Below are 21,790 nucleotides of genomic sequence, written 5' to 3' on the forward strand. Positions count from 1 at the left end.
TGCAGCGGCAAAGTCTACCCGGAGCTTGAGCTGCCTTCTTGGGCATCCGTCTGCCTCATCCTCCCCACCCCCCACCCCCCTCCCCCCTTCCAACGTCTCTCTTTCTTCCGGTCCCCCAGCCAGCCAGCCAGCCCTCGTTCTCCCCTCTGCGGTGCAAGTGGACACCAGACTCACGGCGTAGCTGCCCCTGCTCTCGCACCCAACCCCCCCCACCGCACCCTACGCTTGTGATTCGCCGCGGCAACCATGGACGGACTGCGCCTGCCACCGGTGATCGAGGAGGTCATGGATCCTTCTGGTTAGTGCGCTCGTTTGACTGTGTGTGTGTGTTTGTTTGTTTGTGTGGGAGGCAGGCAGGCAAAAGGATTTGTTGTCACTTCTGCACCCTCAAGTGCGCACCTGCGTGGGTTAGCCTGCCAGGTAGCCTAAAAATAGGCAGTGGGTGCGTGTGTGTCTATGGATGAGCCAGACACCCTGTCCTGTCAGATAGATTAGCAGAGACCCAGAGAGACTCGGACTGATGGGGGGGTGGGGGGGGGGAGGGAGGGAGGGGGGGGGGGTGTCAGACAGATCGAAAGAGAGAGACAAAGTGAGAGAAGGAAAGAGAGAAAGAAAGAGAGAGACAGACCTAGAAAGACAGAGAGAGACACGGAGCGGGAGTGAGAGAGAGAGACAAAGAGAGAGAAAGAGAGAGAGAGAGAGAGAGAGAGAGAGAGAGAGAGAGAGAGAGAGAGAGAGAGAGAGAGAGAGAGAGAGAGAGAGAGGGAGGGAGGGAGGGAGGTAGGGAGGGAGAGCAAGAGAAAGAGAAAGAGAAAGAGAAAGAGGGAGAGCAAGAGAAAGATGAAGAGAGAGAGAGACATTCAGCGAGACAATGACACACAGAGAGAGAGTGACAGCAACAGCATGCGGTCGTGACGCCTTTGGGGCGAAACCTTCCAGGTTCCAGGAGATTGTAAATAGCCTCTGGCTCCATCAGACCAGACAGTGAATTCAACAATCCTTCTTGTCAACGTCATGAGGTATTCAATCATGAGTAGAGTCTGGCAGTGTAGCACTGTGTGTGGTGAATGTGTGTGTTGACAAGACTTTCATAAATATGTCAGACATGTTCATTTGATCCCAATTCCCCTGTGACATTTCCCTTTTTTGTTGTTGAATAGAAACAAGCTTAGATTTCGAGGGGTTGGTTAGCGCTAGCTCTCTATTTGCTGCGCACTCTGTAGTTAGCTTAGCTCAGGAGGGTTAGCTTTGTTGTTATGTAGTAGTTCACTGCAGAGACAAACTCTCTGGGTATCCCAGGAGTCCCTCCCTCCCTCCCTCCCTCCCTCCCTCCCTCCCTCCCTCCCTCCCTCCCTCCCTCCCTCCCTCCCTCCCTCCCTCCCTCCCTCCCTCCCTCCCTCCCTCCCTCCCTCCCTCCCTCCCTCCCTCCCTCCCTCCCTCCCTCCCTCCCTCCCTCCCTCCCTCCCTCCCTCCCTATCTCCCTTTCCCCCTCTCTCGATGTAAAATGCTGTTTCTGATCAAAGCCAAAGTCACTTGTGATCTTCAAAGCTGCTTTGTGCTGGCTCAGAATGAGTGAATGTGTGTGGCTGTGTGTGTGTGCTTGTGTGGCTGAGTGTGTTGACGGCCCAGTTCATGTGTTGCGTTCCACAAACGCACGCACACACTTACAAACACAGCTCAGCTCTTTACCTGATTTGACTGGCAAAACACCCACACATGGGACGGCCTGAATAACCTAAGGACATGGGCAGGCAAAGTAGCAGAGGAACAAGAGAGAGCGAGGGAGAGAGATAGAGAGAGACAGGGAGATAGAGAGAGAGAGAACGATAGAGGAGTGCCAGAGAAGAGGAGAGGGACAGGAAGACTCACCCACTGAGATTCACCCACCGAATCTCAGTCTCCTTTCATGTGCCGTGCATTCTAGAACAGTCCGTTGTGCTCCAGAGCCCCCTGACGGACTCCCCTGATGTTTCTGCCCATCTGTGTATACGCACACATCATATGCACGCATACTCACATGCACACTCAAACACTCTCTATTTCTCTCTCACACACACACATACGCACGCACACACACACAGTCAAACACTCTCTATTTCTCTCTCACACACACACACACACATACGCACACACACATACACACTCAAACACTCTCTATTTCTCTCTCACACACACACATACGCACACACACACACTCAAACACTCTCTATTTCTCTCTCACACACACACATACGCACACACACACACTCAAACACTCTCTATTTCTCTCTCACACACATACCTCCACACACACAAACAACCGGCAGTTCCAGCCTGTGTAGACCGGTCCTCCCCCGTCAGCTCCTCCCCCGAACACATGGAGGCTCTGCCAGCCTCACCCCCTCTCCTCACCAAGCACACCCCTCCATTGCCCAGCAACTGCAGTACTCTAGTGCAGCGCGGCAGGCCAACCCTGTTACGTAGTCGTGTACAGTGCAGCTAACCCTATTAGACACACACACACACATACGCACCCACAAGCGTCCTTTCTGTCTTCCGTGTCTGAACTCTCTCCTCTCTGCCCTCCATCAGGACAGTGTGTGTAGTTCTGAAGTCTCTCCTCTCCTCTCTGCCCTCCATCAGGACAGTGTGTGTAGTTCTGAAGTCTCTCCTCTCCTCTCTGCCCTCCATCAGGACAGTGTGTGTAGTTCTGAAGTCTCTCCTCTCCTCTGCCCACCATCAGGACAGTGTGTGTAGTTCTGAACTCTCTCCTCTCTGCCCACCATCAGGACAGTGTGTGTAGTTCTGAACTCTCTCCTTTCTGCCCTCCATCAGGACAGTGTGTGTAGTTCTGAACTCTCCCCTCTCTGCCCTCCATCAGGACAGTGTGTGTAGTTCTGAACTCTCTTCTCTCCTCTGCCCTCCATCAAGACAGTGTGTGTAGTTCTGAAGTCTCTCCTCTCCTCTGCCCACCATCAGGACAGTGTGTGTAGTTCTGAAGTCTCTCCTCTCCTCTGCCCTCCATCAGGACAGTGTGTGTAGTTCTGAAGTCTCTCCTCTCCTCTGCCCACCATCAGGACAGTGTGTGTAGTTCTGAAGTCTCTCCTCTGCCCACCATCAGGACAGTGTGTGTAGTTCTGAGGGAGGGCCTCATAGTCTGGTCTAGTAGGTCACCAAGATCTGCTCTCTTTTTCCTGCTCTCCCTTTTCTCTCCTCCACATACATCTCTGCTGAACCACAAGCACCGTGCGTGCGTGTGCGTGTGCGTGCATGCGTGCAGGCATGAGTGACTCAGTTTGTTTTTGGGCTCTCATTCTCCCTCTCAATCTCTCTCCCTGTGTGTGTGTGTGTGTGTGGAGGGTGGGTGGGTGGCTGATCTACAATGTCTGGTAAGTGAACTACATTCAAACAGAATCAAACAGTCACTTTCCAAAGACACAGTAACACCTACGCTGACTGTGTCAGAGCCATCCGAAGGTCAATTAGTGTCACAACAACCACTCTGTCTTCAGACTCTCACACAGTCTCAAGACATCTGATATTGTATAGCCTGCCTCTTCACCTTGGGATATCATTGGTGGGTATTTGGTGTTTGCGGTGGTCATTCAAGCCATTGATCGGGGGGATAGATGTGTGTGTGTGTGCGTGTGTGCGTGTGTGTGTGTGCGTCCTCTGAGGAGGTGGGTGTACGCGTGGGCTGATGTTCCATCACGGCTTCCTTGCGGTTCCCTGGGAATGTGCGGTCTATGGTGTCCTTCTGCATCTATGCTGGGGGGGGGGGGTCGTTTGTAGTAAGAGACCAGTGAATGTACGTGTGTTATGAGTACAGTACTTGTGTATGTGTGTGTGTGCTTTATGAGACACGTGTGTGTGAGTGTGTGTGTATACTTGTGTATGTGTGTGTGTTATAAGTAAGGTGAGGGAGAGAATAGGAGAAAGGGGAAAAGGAGGGAAGGAGTGGGAGTTGGAGCGGGGCAGGATGAGAAACAGTGGGGGGGGGGGGAGAAGGTGACAGAGAGAGGGAAGCTCACATCCTGTCAAGCAGTAGAAACCTCTTGTAAAAATGTTATTTTATATATTATAGTATATTACATTATTTAAGTTAAGTTATAAGACGTAAGTTATTACGTCTTATATGGCTCAAGCATATGACTTTGGCAACAAGGATCACTCATTCATGCTAATAAAGAATCATTGAATGGAATTGAATTGAGAGATAGAGAGAAAGAGCGAGAGAGGAAGGGAGAGAGAGAAATCAGTAGTATCCTATCCCCTCCTCTTCCATCTTCATCATTCCATCATACCCGCACTGCTCTGGGGAAGTGTGTAGAGCCAGCTTAGTCATGGAGATGGATTTGTATAAGCTCACAAAGTGTGTGTGTGTGTGTACTTTCATAAGCTCCCAGTAAATCACCCTGACTGGAACGGGCTACTGGGGATGCTGTTCCGTGCGATCGATCATTTTGAAAGGCCCAGGAAAACACATCGATCGGGGCTTATGATCAGCTAAACATGGACTCAGCTGATTAGGACCTGCCCTGTCCAGGATGGGATTCAGTGGACAATCATTGGTCCCCACCTCCCTCTCTCTCTCTCTCTCTCTCTCTCTCTCTCTCTTTTCATCCCCTCGCTGCCCTTCCTCATCCTTCCAAATCCCTCTTGTTTAATCTCTCCACCTTGTTTCATTCGACCTGCGTCCACATGACTGGAGCTCTCTTCCACAGCCCTCCCTCCTCATCCCTTCTTTCCACCCGTCTTTTATTGTGCCCTTATTAGAGCTTTATCAAACATTGATGAGGTGTAGCATTCTGCAGCAGGGTGAGAGGGAGAGAAAGAGAGAGATAAAGAGAGAGAGAGAAAGAGAGAGAGCGAGAGAGAGGAGAGGGGGAGAGAGAGAGAGGGTGAGGAGAGGATGCCGAGGTCTGCGAAATGGAGGAGGAGGGCAGAGATAAGGGAGATGAGGGGAAGACGGAGAAGGAGTGATGGAAAAACGGAGGAGGGGGAGGAGGGAGGAGCGCACAGAGACAGAAATTGAACGGAAGGGGATAGGACACACACTCTCACACACAGACAGGCGCACACGCACACACACACATACACACACACACACATACACACATACACAGGCTCGTCTTGGTTCTAGTGGCCGTGCTGTTCTGTGCTGATGTGGGTCTATTGATATTCTAGCACCACTTTCCTCTGTTGCACTCTGAGAAACGCTGCCTGCTCTTATCAAGGCCACATCCTGTGTGTGTGTGTGTGTGTGTATTTGTTTGTCTGTCTGTGTGTGTCTGTCTCTCTGTGTGTGTGGGTCTCCAATGGAAATAGATTAGAATGATGTTCAGTTGACAACGGATTGTCTCCCAGAGGGAAAGCTGGGTGAAGAGGGATGGATGGATGATGGATGGAAGACGAAGGAGGAAGAGACATGGGGAGGAGGGGCGGAGTGGTGGTAATTGGGTCAGCATTGCACATGCGTCGCCAACGTCACCCGGTGCCTCTCGAGCCAATCTTGTGTCAGAAATTGGAGCGTGCATTTGCGTCCGCACGTGTGCACGCACGCGGGTACGCTTGTGCATGTGTGTGTGTGCGTGTGACTGAGAGAGAGATGAAGGTCATCGACCATCTCGCCCGTAGCCTTGAGAGCAGCACAGCATCAAACCTCCACTGCAGCCGCTAAGCTGTGGAATGGTTAGCGGTCAGTCCAGACATCAACCCTAACCCAATCCTCCCATGCTTACACTAATTACACAACCACAAAAAAACAACCAAATCAACATCGAGTGGGCAAGAGAGGGAGAGAGAGAGAGAGAGAGAGAGAGAGAGAGAGAGAGAGAGAGAGAGAGAGAGAGAGAGAGAGAGAGAGAGAGGAGGGCGAAAGAGATTAAAAAAAAGGGAATGAACGTCCAGTTCATGTGAGTGACACATGGATGAATGCAGAGAGACGAGTCATGCAGCCTGGAGGTCGCTTTCCCCCCCCACAAATATTCCATATCTCAGTCTATTTTAACCAGGCCTGTCACTGTTTATTTACTGACAGGCAGGCAACGGACACCCCCCACTCCGATTGACTCACACAGGCGGGGTCCTCTGTATCTTGAAGGGGGGGACGACGACAGATATGCATAGCCATAACTGAGTACCCACAAACGCATTGTCCCTTACTCCCTTTTCCGAGGAGAATTCGGAGAAAACATCTGGGATTTTCCAAAGTGAGGAAACGAACGGATGTATTTCTATATTCCATTGACCTTCTTCTAGATTCAAGTCCACCGACTCCTCCCCTTCTAATATGATCTGATGGGTTCAAATGGGAACCGTTCCAAAAGTCGAATTCAATTGATTGGATGGAGCCGGCGTTCTGGCCTTCGTTTGAATCAAGACGACCCACTTGAGATGCTGTTAGAGTGTGTGTGTGTGTGTGTGTGAGGGAGGGGGGGGGGGGGTAGGTGGTGGTGGGGGAGGGGGGGGGGTGCAGAAGGACAGCTGGTGGAGTCTGCCATGCTGAAAATGAGTTATTTAGATGTCAGGTCTCTCTCTTTCTTCTGGTTGTGGAGGATTTAGGCTGGAACCACAGTCCTGTGACAGAAGGCTTTGTGAAATGTGCTGTTCGAAACAAAAGCTCCACTCTCCTGCACAGGGCTGTGACATCATGCACCTGCACATGTGTGTGTGTGGGGATGTGTGTCTGTGATTTGCCTCCATTTTTGCTTGAGGTTCAAGTCTCGAGAACCATAGGCGTTTCAAATCTCCCTTTCTCCGAATATCCACTTCACATTTCCATCTTTTTTTCTTCGTGTCAGTCTGCTCCCGGCGTGACAACCCAAACACAATCACCCTCTCTGTTTGAACGAGGCATCCTGTTGCTCTGCCGACAAAATCTGCAGAGATCACGGCTCTCACCTCCCTGTCTCCCTCTACTTCGTGCTGTGAGTGTGTGTGTGTGCGTGTGTGTGTGAATTCATGAATATTCATGACAAATGAATAAAATGTAATTGTGTTCTTGCATGCACACATGGGGGGTCTTGTTTGTTGCATGCATTTGTGTGTGTGTGTATTTGTGTGTGTGTGTGTGTGTGTGTGTTTGAGTGGCATTTTTACTCCTAGCTGTTGAAATAGATCATCTTGAAATCTTATAAAGATCATTCTTTTCAGCTGCCTAACCTACAATCGCACTATTTGAGCCTTGTCACCTGAAACGATTTAAAAAGGATCATGAACAAGACTGATGAAAATCAGTGTGCTGGAAAATCCCGTCACGTTAAGTATCATGTTAGGTCTTCCATCCGTTCTCTGTTAGCAGGAGCCGACAACATATTTCTGCTCCTCATAGTTATTATACTGCCAACAGCCGGTGTTTCGTCTGTCAACAGGTGTGTACCGTGTGTGGACCTGCATGCGAGTGTGTTTGCGTGTGACAGTGTGGCCGTGAGGTGGTTACCAAGGTGCTGCTTCCTGACGCAGTGTCGAGCAGTGACTCATCCTGCCTCCGTAGCCCCTCCCCCCCCGGAGGAGACCCCGCGGTTGGACCGCTTGCCGTGACATGCAGCGCGGACGCGGTGCTGATGTCTGGGAAATGATCGACGGGGGGGTAGGGAGGGGACAAACCAAATGTCCAACCCCCGTATAGCACCGTGTGTGTCAGGGGTCTGTGAAAGAGAGAGAAATGGAGGGAGAGAAAAATGATGATGGAGGGAGAGGGGAAAGAGGAGCGCCAAAAAAACGGGGGAAAAGAGAAGAGAGGATCGAATCAAATGTGTATTTGTGTTTATTTATGCAAGCAGTGTCACAGACAAAGTCTTCAAATATGCCCATATAACTGGCCTTCAGCCGACATAAACCCACAGGGACGACAAAGAAAAACCTACCGGAAAACTCGATGAAACATGTTTTGAAACCTTGGGAGGAGCAGTTCAGTGAGGGATCCCTTCCTCCAGAGATGGTTGATGACAGAGAGACGTGCAGACTGAATGCCATTGTACAGCAAGAGTTGAGATAAAAAATGACAAATGAGCAAATGGTTGGTGAAACACAGACATCCAGCGTTCCGAATCAGTAGAGGATAGGACAGATCATAAACCAACACAGGAGAAAAGGATGGACAGATGGAGAGAGAGAGAGAGGGAGAGAGGGAGAGAGAAAGAGAGAAAGAGAGAAAGAGAGAAAGAGAGAGAGAGAGAGTAATGGGGGGTAGGGAGCAACAGAGATGATGATGGTGAGTTTATTGAATGGCCGCTGTGACGATGATGCTGTTGTAAAGCTGAAGCGCCATTGGCTGGCTGCCAGGGGCCAGAGCCAATTGTTGTGTCCCGAGGCGGACCCTGAAGGATGAAGCATGGTTACCTGAATGAGGTTGGGCCCGAGAGAGGCTGGTTTGAGAGAGAAAGACGGGAGGGAGGGAGGGAGGGAGAGAGGGAACGAGAGAGGGAGGAACAGATAGAGAGAAGCTTGTGGATGACAGAACATAGTTTCAGTTATATTTTCCCCCATTGAGGGTTATTTTGAGGGTTGTTTCCATTGACGCCAAATAAAAACAGAAATGACAGGAATACACAGAGACAACCAATGTAACCTACCTAGAACCTTCCAGAACATATTTATACACTCGTCTGATTTTTACGGCAATATGTGACTGAGTCTATGTACATGTCCGAGATCCTTTAAACAGCTGCAGCTACGTGTGTGTGTGTGTTTACACTGTCGTAGGCCCTCGAGGCAGGTACAATCCCCGCCTCTGTTTCTGCCTCTGTTTCTGCTTTTGTGCGTCTCCTTCTCTGGGCGCTCGTTGCCTCCAAACAGCACATCTAGCCCCCAGCCTTCTCCTTCTCACTGCTGAGGCCACAGCTTATGGATGGATTCCAAATAGATTAGAAATAGATCGACTTCAAAGTTTCCCTGTGCAAATTGGGAACAAACGATGTCCTCCAGTTATTCCTCTGTAATTGAAGTGTGGTGATAATTGTAACGGCGGGGGCTTTTTAATAAGGATGTCATGCTTGCAGGCTAGCATTAGGGAAGTGTGTCAGGCTCCCAGGTCAGGTTTTGGCTGAGGGGAAACTTCCATCCAAATGCCATTCCCTGTTGCTTTGTTTGCCTTTCATTGGCCTAAACATCGCTGCACACATGCGCACACACTTTCAGACAAACGTGCACATGCACGTGCACACACAGATTGTACGCACACAGCACACAATCTTTCGGAAACAGGAAATCCCTGGCTATTTGAAATGTGCTATGAGGCTCCTGTCCGAGCAGTGCTTTCAAAACCAAAGGAGACGGGCTGGAGCTGTTGAGACCAGGCTCAAACAGAACCAGGCTCAAACAGAACCAGGTTCAAACAGAACCAGGCTCAAACAGAGCCAGGCCAGAGACACACTGTCCCCCAGACGGACAGCCTGTGCAGCCTCTGTCCTCTGAATCCAGGTGGTTGAATGTTGAGTTCACCAAAAGGAGAGGGTTGCCTGGTCCTACGTGTCTCTTTGATCAGTGTTACTGCCTGTAGCCAGGAAGGTAGGTCTGGGAGCAGGGAATGGGTTAGATGTTAGGGTAGTGCCTCAAAGAGTGTTTAAAAAAATATATTTGTGAGTAATGTCTGCCTTTTGTGTGTGTGTGTTGCATGTGATTCATTCAAAGTGAGTCACTCGTCACCACATGTGCAATGCATATGGGGCACTGTGTGTGTGTGTGTGTGTGAGAGAGAGGCTACCCTGTTAATGAGTGTTTGTCTTCCATAAATTACAGGAAGAAAACATCTGCCGCTGTACTTCCCCTCTGCCTCACACACACATGCAAATAATCACACACACACACACACGCACGCACACACGCATGCAAACACACACAGCGGACAAGCAAGCACTGTAATGTCAGTAGTTGATCTCAAAGGATCATAGAGGTGAATTGTCCAGTCAGGTCTGAAGTGAGATCAATGAGTTCAGAGAAAGCTTTCTGCTATTTCCAGCACTATGCCTTTAGAGAGGGAACTTGATGCATGAAGTCCACCACTCACTCACTCTCACACACACACACACACACACGCACGCACGCACACACACACACAGACACACACACAGACACACACACATCAAGAGTCAAATAGCGAATGGTGCGATATGTAATCCCTCAGAAGCAAAAGTATTCAGTTTCATCTCTCCCCATCACCCTCTCTCTCTCTCTCTCTCTCTCTCTCTCTCTCTCCCTCTTTTACTCTGTCAATCACTCTCTCACTCTCTTTCCTTAATTCTCCCCCCTTTCTCTCTCTCTCTCTCTCTCTCTCTCTCTCTCTCTCTCTCTCTCTCTCTCTCTCTCTCTCTCTCCCCCCTCTCTCTCGCTGCACAGTGACGTAGTTAGGAGACTGCAGCAGCCACAGGCGCATCACTTCCTCCTAACTGTCAGACTCGTCCTGCATGTTAACAAGGGGCTCTGCAACAGCAGGACTTTCCCAGAGAAACTAGGATTTGGTGCACAAAGGACAGATAGAGGAGAGAGAGAGACTTCAAGAGAGAGGGGGGGAAAAGATCAGCTAATCAGCAATTGGCTGATGAATGAGGCCGTAAATGGAGGGGGGGTTGGTGGGGAACAGATAGACAGAGAAAGGGAAGACGGGAGAGGCAGGTGAGGATGGAGGGAGAGGGGGAGAGGTGACTCAAAGAAAACAAGAGAACGAAAAGGAGGAAGGGGTGAGAAGTCGAGGCGGGAAAACGTAGACGAGGAGAAAAAAAGACACGGACGGGTGAAGGGAAGGGAGAGGAGGGGTGGGGGGAGTGGGGGCGGCGCCCGAGTGGAGGGAGAGAGGTGAAGGGTAGAGGGGAGGGTGGGGGTGAAGAGGGGGAGGGGAGAAAGGAAGCCAAGTGGTGGACAGGAGAAGAGAGTGCCGCTATTTTGGGCCGGGCTGTCTGCGGTCCAGCTGGGGCCACCGGAGACAACAGACAGGAGGAAAAGGCGACAGGAGGAGCGACAGGCTCTCCCTCTCTCTCTCTCTCTCTCTCTCTCTCTCCACCCCTCCCCATCCCTCCCTTCCCATCCTTTCTCCTCTCTTGTCTTATCTCTCTATCTGCCCTTCTCTCGTCTCCACGCGTCTTTGTCTCTCGCCGTCTCCCTTTCATCTGCATGTTTCTCCTCCTCTGCCCTCCGCACGTCCGTGGGTCTGCCACTGTTCCCACACTCTCTTTCATTCCCTCAGTATCCCTCCCTCTCTTTTTCTCACCCTCTCCATCCTCCTCTGCCTCGGTCCGTCTCGACCCATCAGGTCTCAATCCACCGTCATCCAATCTCACAAGCCTAAACCTGATTTTCATGCATCCCCTTTTCACAAAGAAGATGAGAGAGGACTTGAATCCCTCACAAAATGTGACAACAGTTTCAGTGTTCAGGCACAAGGGATGGATTTTTTCACTCCGGCGGCTAAGGGGGTCTTGACGGGGGATGCTCAGAAAAGAGTAAATGAGATGAGATGGATCAGTTCTATTCTTGCTTTTTCAGTCAAAGCAGATTGGCACACAAGAGTCTCTTTGATCGTAGTGAAATGGGAGTGCTCCAGCACATACCCCAAACCCCCCCCCCCACACACACACACACACACACACACACGCACACACACACACATCATACGGTACACGTGCAGCACAAGCGCGCAGGGATCAGATTGAGAACAGAGCGGACGGTTCTCAACTTGTTTTGTTCTCAACTTGTTCCGTTCTTAACTTGTTCGACCCTTAACTTGACTTATTTCTTTATTTGAAAACAAAGACAAACACTATGCTTGAGGGGGTCTAACTGGGGCTACGCATGTTCATGACGTGGCTAATAGCGCCCCCTAGCCCCCGTGTCGCTCCGTTCCTGTCAGCGTCAGAGACGGCGACCAGACAAACGCGGTCGCTGCTCTTTCTGTCCACTAGAGGTCAGTATGATACACAAACGAACCAGACTCAAGCTTTTCTTTTCTTTCTTTTTCCCAGTCCAATGGCACCGCCAGACCAATGGAGGGAGGGGTGGGTGTGCGGGGGGTCTTTGAATGCCAAGTGACTCTCGTGTGAGGGGGAGGGGGCAGCATGTGGAGGTGGGGGTATTTGCTGAATGATTGGTGGTGGTGGGGGGGGGTGGAGGGATGGGGGGAGGCAACAGCTGTACTGGCAAGCGTCCCATGACCAAATTTATGAGGTGAATGGGTTTGATACTATAAACACTAATGCCCCATTTATCCCTCCCTCTCTCCTCCCCTCACCCCCCGCCTCACCCCCCAGGTGACGTCTGCGACCTGAAGGTGGAGAGGCCGGGGATGGAGGGAGGCCTGACGGCCAAAGAGAGGGAGTCCCTGGAGGAGAACGAGGAGAAGGAGGTGGTGGTGGGACCGGGGGAGAAGGGCCAGCAGGAGGAGGCGGGCGATGAGAAGGAGGTGAAGGCGGAGGAGGAGGCGGGGGGGGCCCTGGGAGACACGGACGAGGAGGAGGAGGAGCTGGAGGAGCTGAGGTCCCAAGTGCTTCAGCTGCTGTTGGAGCTGGACGACACCAGAGAAATCTCCCAGAGACATGAGGAGAGCTTCGTGGAGCTGCAGGGTAAGTGTGTGTGTGTGTGTGTGTGCGCCTGTGTGTGTTTGAGACAGTGTATCAGCTGTACCCATGAGTGAAGGCCAGGTGCTCATTTCACAGACTTCACAGCTGACAGAACCAGCAGGGTGTGTGTGTGTGTGTGTGTGTGTGTGTGTGTGCGTTAATGTCCAATTGTCCATGATCAGCTGTCTTAAACTCAGTGTCAGCTGCCTTCCTCTTTCCCAGGCTCCATTCTGCCGAGTCAGGAATTCTCCCTCATATCCTCCCATCCGGCCTGCCATCACTCACACTTGAAGCGTTCCTAATCATCCTGAACGTATCTCCTCCTTTCTTTTCTCTCTCTCTCTCTCTCTCTCTCTCTCTCTCTCTCTCTCTCTCTCTCTCTCTCTCTCTCTCTCTCTCTCTCTCTCTCTCTCTCTCTCTCTCTCTCTCTCTCTCTCTCTCTCTCTCTCTCTCTCTCTCTCTCTCTCTCTCTCTCTCTCTCTCTCTCTCTCTCTGTCTCTCTCTCTCTCTCTCTCTCTCTCTCTCTCTCTCTCTCTCTCTCTCTCTCTCTCTCTCTCTCTCTCTGTCTCTCTCTCTCCTCCTCTCTCCTCCTCCCAGGTCTTCTGGAGGATGAGCGTTTGGCCAGTGCGCACCAGGCTGAGAGCTTCACCCGACAGATCCAGAATCTCCAAGGTAACACACCAAACACACCAACAGCACACACATGCTAAGACCACCCTGCTTTTTCGGTCTTCGATTTTCCCCGCTGTCTCTTGACATGGGTCTGTTGTTGTAGAAAAGTCAGGTGTTTCCTTCAATAGATAAACAAGCTTGACTCTCACATCTCAATATCATGCCACTAGACACCTTGGGACTTCAGAGATCAATGGCAAGAATACTTGTCTTTCATGGTGTACTTTCTATCTTTTTCCCTCAGTTTTTGTGTTCTTTTGCTCTCTCTTTTTCTATCTTTCTTTCTCTCCTCTTTTTCTTTCTCCCCTCTTTCTCTCTGACTCACTCTCTCCGACTTTCTCTTTCTCCTTGCTCTCTCTCTCCTTGGCAAAACCTCTCCTTGGAGTGTTGGAGTTGAATATCCTAATATATATCGCAGTTGTAAATGAGAACATGTTCTCAACTAGCCTACCTGGCTAAATAAAGGTGAAAAAAAAAAAATATATATATATATATATACTTTGAAATGCATGTGTCCTTGTTGTAGACTCCCTCGGGAGTTTGCGCGTGTGAGGCTGGTCAGGAGCATTCCAGGCAGGCAGAGTACCCACCTGAGTCAAGTCCTGTATGGTCCAGCCCCATCTGGATAATGACCCTGGCATTAGTCCTCTCTCTCTCTCTCTCTCTCTCTCTCTCTCTCTCTCTCTCTCTCTCTCTCTCTCTCTCTCTCTCTCTCTCTCTCTCTCTCTCTCTCTCTCTCTCTCTCTCTCTCTCTCTCTCTCTCTCTCTCTCTCTCTCTCTCTCTCTCACTGTCTCACTATTTAACTCTACCCCCCTCCTCCCTTACAGTCCCGTAACAAAGCCCCCGTGTCTTCCCACCGGTAGACAGCCGTGGTCCTCCCCTCCCTTCATCCACTGTCATGACCAAGCACCACAGGCCTAGCGTTGGATAACCTCTGGAGATAATCAGCTAGCTGTTCTAAAGGGCTGCAACGGCTCATTACCGGATCAGAGCGCCACGGTGCCCGGATGACGTACGAGGAACGTTTAGGAAGCTGAATCCTGGGGGAGTCACGGCACCCCCTGTGATGTCAGAGGCGAGCAGACGGCTAGACGTGGTGGCCGGTAGATGGATGAGAGGGAGGATGGGAGGGGGGGAGGGGGCGCCGGCGCCAGACCGTGTTACAGCGCTTTTGTCTTGATGTCACTTCCTTTCGGATAAGAGTCTCCATTCACCCCCCCCCCCTCCCCATGCGAATGAACGTACAGGGATGCCATGGGTGCGTGTGAATGCGCACGCACACACCTCCCTTTACCAACTCTTGCCCCCTCACCCCCTATCTCACTGACATTGTCCACATGGCTTTGCTGGAATGCAAAGCATGGGTGAGGGGAGTAGTTACAGAGGGAGGGTTGGGAATCAGTCCATTTGTCTCTATAAGGTTCAATTATACAAACAAAAGTGTCCAGGATGTGTGTCTGTGTGTATGCGAGTGTGTGTTCGTGTGTGTGTGGAGGATGGGAGTCACCGTAGACACAGAAGACGGCCTCATGTCACACTAAGCACCACGCCGTGAAGAGAAGCCGTCCGATTGGCCGAGCCACTGTACACACACATGTCGACGAGCGATCCTCTCGGGAAGTCTGGTTGTCTGGAGGAGAGACCATGGATGGCGTGGTGAACGTGTGGGAGGGGACAAAGAGAGGAAGAGAGAACAAGAGACCGAGAGAAAGAGAGAACATCTGAAAGAGTCCTTAGCTACTAAAGTTAGGCCTGAGCACCCACTCAGTTTCATAGAGTGTGTTTACAGTGAGTCTAGATGTGAGTCCTGGAGGTCCCAGTGGAGGTCAGTTTATGTGTTTACAGAGCTGTTCCGCAGACCTCTCGATCCCTGGCCGTGTGTGTGTGTGTGTGTGTGTGTAAACAAATCCGTTCCTCTCCACGGTGTGTGTTTGTGTGATTAATGACAGGATTAGGCTTGGTGCCAGGGGGGGTCCTTCTCCAGAGAGTCATGGCCTGACCGGAGCCACTGCTCTCCTTCAAACACACACACACACACACACACACATGCAGATACATCACTGACAGAGGAAAAAGTCAACTGTTTGTTTGTGTTTTTACCTCCCATCCTCTCCTCGACCCCCACTCGGCTCTCCTCCTCCCCTCCCCCTCCCCCTCCACTCCCCAGCCCAGCTGCGCTCCGTGCAGGAGGAGATGGACAGCCTGGAGGAGGAGAAGGAGAGCGAGCTGGCCGAGGCCCAGGAGGAGCTGCGCTCGGCCCGGGAGGAGGTGCTGCTGCTGCAGCAGGCGGCGGAGGAGGCGGCGGGCGAGCGGGAGAACGACATCGCCTCGCTGCAGGAGGAGCTGTGCCGCATGAGGGCGGAGCTGCAGCGGCTCCGCGGCACCGCCCAGGAGTACGAGCTGGAGATCACCTCGCTGCGGGCCGAGATCGGCATGAAGAGCCAGCGACGGGACGAGCACGGGGACGGTAGCTACTGTTGGACTACAAAGTCCACGCTCCCACAGACTACAAAGTCCACGCTCCTGTAGGGATCTAGTCGTAGGCCCAACAGTCAGGCCTACTGTCGACACACACTCCCTTGAGTTTAGTATGAAGCTCTGGTGACATAGCAGTCCTATGCACTACATCCGAGGTACGATGCTTTAAACAAAACAAAGCAATATGTGATAACAAAAATGATCAAAATTGATCACAAATTGTGATCAATTGATCACAAATTGTGATCAATTAGATATGATAACAGCTAATTGCATAAAGTATACCAGTAGTGGTATACTAAGCCTTTAATACATCTATTCCCCACACACACGCACCATCGTGGGTGAAGTGGAAAGAGAGACCTCTAGAGACCAGTAGACCCATTCACCAGCTAGGCTGAAGATTACAAGTCATAATACTGCAACATTAACATTAACAACCAGCACCTAGACTTCATCACAGTCATAGCAACAGTAACATGAGGAATGTTTTCTTGGAATCCTGAACTCTAATCAAAGCTTTGGGAAAAACCACAGTCATGGGACCCTAAAACCGAACACCAGAACATCGACCAATTAGCGGACAGCGCTGCAAGCTGTGTCCAATAGCGACAGGAGAAAACACCCCGGGCGAGCGGGAACTATTGGCAGCCAGGGCATCTTAGCAGGAGAGTATTGTGCGTAAATATGAGAGAACGGGGACTCGTCTTGTGACTACGGGGTTGCCAGGTTCGAAAATACTCCCCCTGTTTGAGCAAAGACCTTTGAGACAAGATGCCAAAGCACATTATAAGGCAGTTTGATGTTGTCGTGACGAGGATTCAGTTATTGTTAAAGTCCCATGTAGTCCATAAGGGGTGAAGTCATGCGTGTTCATAGCATCCCAATTATACTGATCAGAGAATCTCAAGAGTTAACTTTTTTACGATAGTATACTCCATGGCTTGGCTCTGTTGACTCAGTACTTTGTTTGCTCAAATAGGTCAAGGTCTGTTTCATTTGTAAGTGCCTCTTGGCATTTATTCTCGTCAGGAGAGATGTGTCAGAAAGACCTAGCCAGGCTCTGTCATTGTGAATGTATCGGGGCTTGTTTAATCATCATGTTATTTCAGCGCTGTGAGGAAGAGCCTGTTAGTCCTTGTTACCAAACAACAATCTCAGAAGCGGTGCAGGAGCAGCACGCAGTCACAAGATCGATACAATCTAATATACTTTATTGTACCCTTGGGGGATTCTTTTCTCAGCCTCAGTGTCGCTGTATTTAATGATATTATACATGTCACATAAAGAGAATAGGCATATGACACAGTCAGCCACAAACTAGTATCCGTGTAAATACGTTTAAGATCCTACATTCAGAGTTAGTGTGACACAAGAGAGAGACAGGGTGGCAGAGCGAGAGAGAGACGTGAAGACAGAGAGAGAAGGAGGAGGACGCAGGAGAGAGAGCCAGACAGTCTCTTCTGGGTGAAGGATGGCTCTCATTTCCAGCCAGAGGAGAGAGCAGCATCTTAAGGTGGAAAGTGAAGATAAGCATCGGCCTTGGGCCCAGCCAGGATACCGCAGAGTGAAAAGCGATACCTCACTCAAAGCTCTCGGCTCTCCGAAAAGGGCAAGGAGGCTTTGAGTTTTTTTTTCAGCGGCCTCCTTTCCCCATCCTCTCGTCTGTACCGGCATCTACCTAATTCGATTCGAGCCGAACAACAAATCTGGCCTATTTTTCAGCACTTGAACCCAAAAACACAGCAGTTTTTTTTCTCCAGTTATTTGTTTGTGTTGAAGGCAGCCTCTTCATGTTTTGAGGGAATGAAGCCTTGGCTAAACACAGACACACAGACGCTGCATAAATGCATTCCACTTTTGTATGTGTGTCCTGTATTGTGTGGGCAGGGAAGTCTGGTTAGTGTGTGCTTGTGCTTGCTCATTGAAAGGGCATGACTTGCATTATATACAGACAAGACGACCCACAGAGGCCTCACTAAAGCCTTTACTGTACGCAGAACTGTAACTCACCTCTGTACACACACTGTCACGATGAAGTCTTATTCTCTCTTGCGCAGTAAGTACTCGTACAGGAAGGTCAGTCACATGATGACGGGTTTCTTAGTCCTGTAGCTATGCTGTTCATCCTCGTTGGTTTTTCCAACCTTTTGGAGACCAGCTTGCCTCTGACCAAAGTATTTTTTCCAAGGCTGTAATCATAATATTTATGTATTGGGGGGGACACATCCCCCCCCCCCTCAAATGTCCCCCCCCCAATATATTGATATAAAAATATAAATGTGCTATGCTATGACAGGCAACCACGCACGCTGTCCGAAATTATCATTACAAATTTAAATTCTCCGCCCCAATGTTGACTCCATGACTACGGCCTTGATTTTTTCAGTTTGTTTTACTGTATTCTTCTTGTTTCGGGAACTTTCCCTTTACTGTAAACTGGTTTGCCATGACTTTGTTTTGTTCCAAGTTTGCGGTGCTTTGAAGCCCACACACGAGAAAACCACCAATCTTTCACACGTGCAAACACACGTGCACAGACACAAGCTACCCCATGTGACCCTGTGTGTTGTGGTGATTGGCAGAGGAGGTGAGCCAACTGAAGAAGGAGTCATGTGACCCTGTGTGTTGTGGTGATTGGCAGATGAGGTGAGCCAACTGAAGAAGGAGTGTCGCTCCCTGACGGACGAGTGTCGGACCCTGAAGGACGACAACCAGCAGCTGAGCCACCACCTGGAGCAGAGAGCCGGGTGAGTGGCCGAGCCACCTGTCAATCAATTGAACCCCACCAATCGCTCTTCCAGAAGTTAGAGATCAGTCACTCCAGGCTCTGCCTACATTTACATTTATGCATTTATGCATTTAGCAGACGCTTTTATCCAAAGCGACTTCCAAAAGAGAGCTTTACAAAAGTGCGTAGGTCACTGATCATAACAACCAGATAGCCCCAAACATTGCGGGTAACCAAAACATGAAGCATACATTGTAAAAACGAAATAAGTCCCAAAGGGAAGAACCATAAGAGCATGTAGTTAAACAAGATACAATTAAACAACATGAACCTCGTAAAAGGGCAAGGGTGTACCTGCGGAAAAAAGCAAGCAACACAAATATATATTACACAGAAAGTACAGTAGTTTTAAGTCAGTTACAAATAACCAACAAGAGCAACAAGTCTCTCAATAAGAGTTGCCTAAGGTTGTGGTTGGCTATGGATGAGATTCTGTCTAAGCCTGAGCATGCCAATGGGAATCAGTTATCATGGACAATCATCCCATTTACTTGAGCATCTGTGTCCATCTGTCAGCTCCAGGGATGCCTACCTGGCCCTGAGGGAAGACAAGGAGGCAGGGGGGGTCCAGACCACCCTGGGGGGCCGGCCCCCTGACTCAGTGAAGGCCAGGGGGGGCTACCTGACCCTGTCCCAGGCCCTGCCGGACCCCCAGGGGCCCCACCTGGTGGATGCCTCCATCCAGAAGAACATGTCCTTCGATGGGAAGCCTGTGGGCCCTGGGAGCTGGACCGGGGGCCCGGCGGAGCTGACGTCCCTGAAGGACCAGCTCTCCCAAGCCGAGGAGAGGGTCTCGCGCGTCCAGACAGAGGTACAGTATCGACGCGCGCGCGCACACACACAAGCGCTCGCGGCCCCTCGACACGCACGTTCGGAGGCGTCGCCCGCAAAGGACACACACCTTCTCGATGTTTTTCGACGGTTTGCTCTCCTCACTTTTGGCTCTCCACCCCCTCCCCCCCTCTTCCTCCTCTGTTGTCGTCCCTCTCCCCTCCCCACCCCTCTCTCCAGTGTGAGGGTCTGAGGGGGGAGCTGCACGAGCTCCAGAGCCTCTATGACCTCAGCCAGCAGGAGAGGGCGGAGCTCGAGCAGGAGCTGCATCGCTGCAAGAGGGAGCTGGAGAAGCTGGTGGACAGGAAGGCCCAGGTTGGTGGTCTCGGGGCGTGACGTCAGAGGGGACCCCCCCCCCCAAAAAAAGACGACCGATTCCAAAGCGACGGGTGGGAGTGCGTCAGAGAGGTGGGGGGTGGGGGGGCGTGGGTTAAGACGTAACCTGCTTTGAAGAACGTGCACACGCACACACGCATGCCAAGCCAAACAAACACACTGACACGTCTGCATAACTGTGCGCCGACTCATCCTCTTGGGTCGTGGAGTCTTCCTGTTTGTGCCGTGTGCATGCGGGTCAGTCACATGGTGCGCTCCGGTCTCGTGTCCTCTTTACCTGTCAGTGCTTGTGGCTGACGTGCCTTCCGAGGCGCCCGGCCCAGCCGTGTGTCCCTGTTTCTGAGCCTGGCTTCTTTCTTTCACTACGTCTCCCAACATGCATTGTGACCGGCCCCGAGTGTCCGTGCGTCCTGTCGAGTCGTTCTCTATCTGTCCTGTCTCTACTCGACGAACCCGCTCGCCGTTCTCCACCCTCTCTTCCTGTCTAACGGCACCACAGCAGGAAGTGCTGTGTCCAAAGCTTTATTTAAAACCGTGTGTTACAGTAAAGACATAAGACCGCCTGCTCACTCCGACTAGCCTATCTCATGTCACTCATCAGTCCTCCATAATTGTAGTTTACCTTGTGACTAAACCCCACTTCTCCCACACTGAGGTGCTGCCTACAACTCCCAGGGTTCCCCCAGCCTGGGGGGACTTTGGTTGCAAAAGCAGCATGTCTCGGTGTAGGCAGAGATCTTTAAATGACAAGATGCTATCTTTTGACATGGAGCCGTGAGATGGGTCCTCTGTGAAAAAGGCGGCCATCTTGTCTTTAATCATCTTTGATGTGTTCTCTAATTGCTTGCTCTTCTGTTTCTCCCCTTCCTCCATCCATGGTCATGTTCCGTTGCTATCTAACTCCAATCATTCTTTTTGTGATTTTTTTATTGAACTCACCTGACTACACACAACCCAATATCAAATTCTCAACAAATTTGATGCTTTTCTTGAAGAACACTCTTATCCTATCTTTCTACTCTTTTGCCTGACCTTCTTTTCACCTTTATGTTTCTGTTGATCTGTCATGTTTTATGTATCTACCATCTATCTGTTTTTCCATACTTTCTCTTTCTTCTCTTTCCTTCTTTCCTTCTTTCTTTCCTTCTTTCCTTCTTTCCTTCTTTCCTTCTTTCCTTCTTTCCTTCTTTCCTTCTTTCCTTCTTTCCTTCCTTCCTTCCTTCCTTCCTTCCTTCCTTCCTTCCTTCCTTCCTTCCTTCCTTCCTTCCTTTCTTCCTTCCTTCCTTCCTTCTTTCCTTCCTTCCTTCCTTCCTTCCTTCCTTCCTTCCTTCCTTCCTTCATTCTTTCCTTCATTCCTTCACTCCTTCACTCCTTCCTTCTTTCTTTCTTTCTTTCTCATTGTTTTCTCTGACTCTCGATGTTGATTTCTCTCACCCCCACCCCCCACCCCCCACCCCCACCCCATCCCTTGTTCTCTCCCCAGAACTGCCCTCCTCCGTCAGAGCCCCCTGTCCTCTCCATCCCCTTCATAGGAATGATTGTAATAGTGGCCTTGATTTGGTGCTGGTGGGAGGAGCTGGCGTCCTAGAGGGGAGCAGGTACGGGCATGCCCTTCTTTCTCCCCCCCCCCCTCCCCCCTCCCCCGTGTCTCTCTCTCGCTCTCCGAAAGAAAAACAGATCACCCGGTTTGTCTTGTCCTCCAGTGCTCTGCCTCAGCAGGCCCTCTAGCCCGCGTGCGCACGTCAACTGAGGGCACAGCACGGCTGTCTCCGCTCAGAGACGCCGGGAGAGAGCGCAGGGTCGGCAAGGTTGTCGGTTGGTGAGAAGGTGTTGGCGTTTACATGTCCACACACATCGACTGATGCATGTCGGGATGCGTTCTGCCAAGGTTGAGATGACAAAACTTGGGTAAATCTGGGACAAAACGGCTGCAGGGGTCTTGCATAGCATGTGTTACAGTCAGGCTTCAGATCTACACGATATGCCGACTCATGCATCCAGTCATACGAGTGCAAGCGGTCGATGTCAGCAGTTTCCCAGCGCGTCACCCCGATGCGTTGACGGTGACTAGGCAGAGAATAATGGCCTGTCAAGGATTTACAGCAGGACGCGGAGCGATCAGACCCCAGTCTCATCTCCCCAGTGACAGAA

At 50.8% G+C, this 21,790-nt stretch overlaps 1 protein-coding gene across 1 annotated transcript; it reads left to right on the top strand.

Moving 5' to 3' along the window:
• Positions 1–246: 246 nt before the first annotated feature.
• On the top strand, positions 247–21,227 carry ccdc136b (coiled-coil domain containing 136b). The gene is given in 9 exon segments (XM_084702024.1): positions 247–298; positions 11,825–11,878; positions 12,222–12,533; positions 13,128–13,202; positions 15,371–15,670; positions 18,326–18,435; positions 18,969–19,283; positions 19,484–19,618; positions 21,123–21,227. Coding segments are annotated over 9 exon segments (1,458 nt in total).
• The last annotated feature ends 563 nt before the right edge of the window (positions 21,228–21,790 follow it).

The sequence above is a fragment of the Hypomesus nipponensis genome, chromosome 7 (assembly GCF_054491055.1).
Source record: "Hypomesus nipponensis isolate SF chromosome 7, ASM5449105v1, whole genome shotgun sequence".
NCBI lineage: Eukaryota > Metazoa > Chordata > Actinopteri > Osmeriformes > Osmeridae > Hypomesus > Hypomesus nipponensis.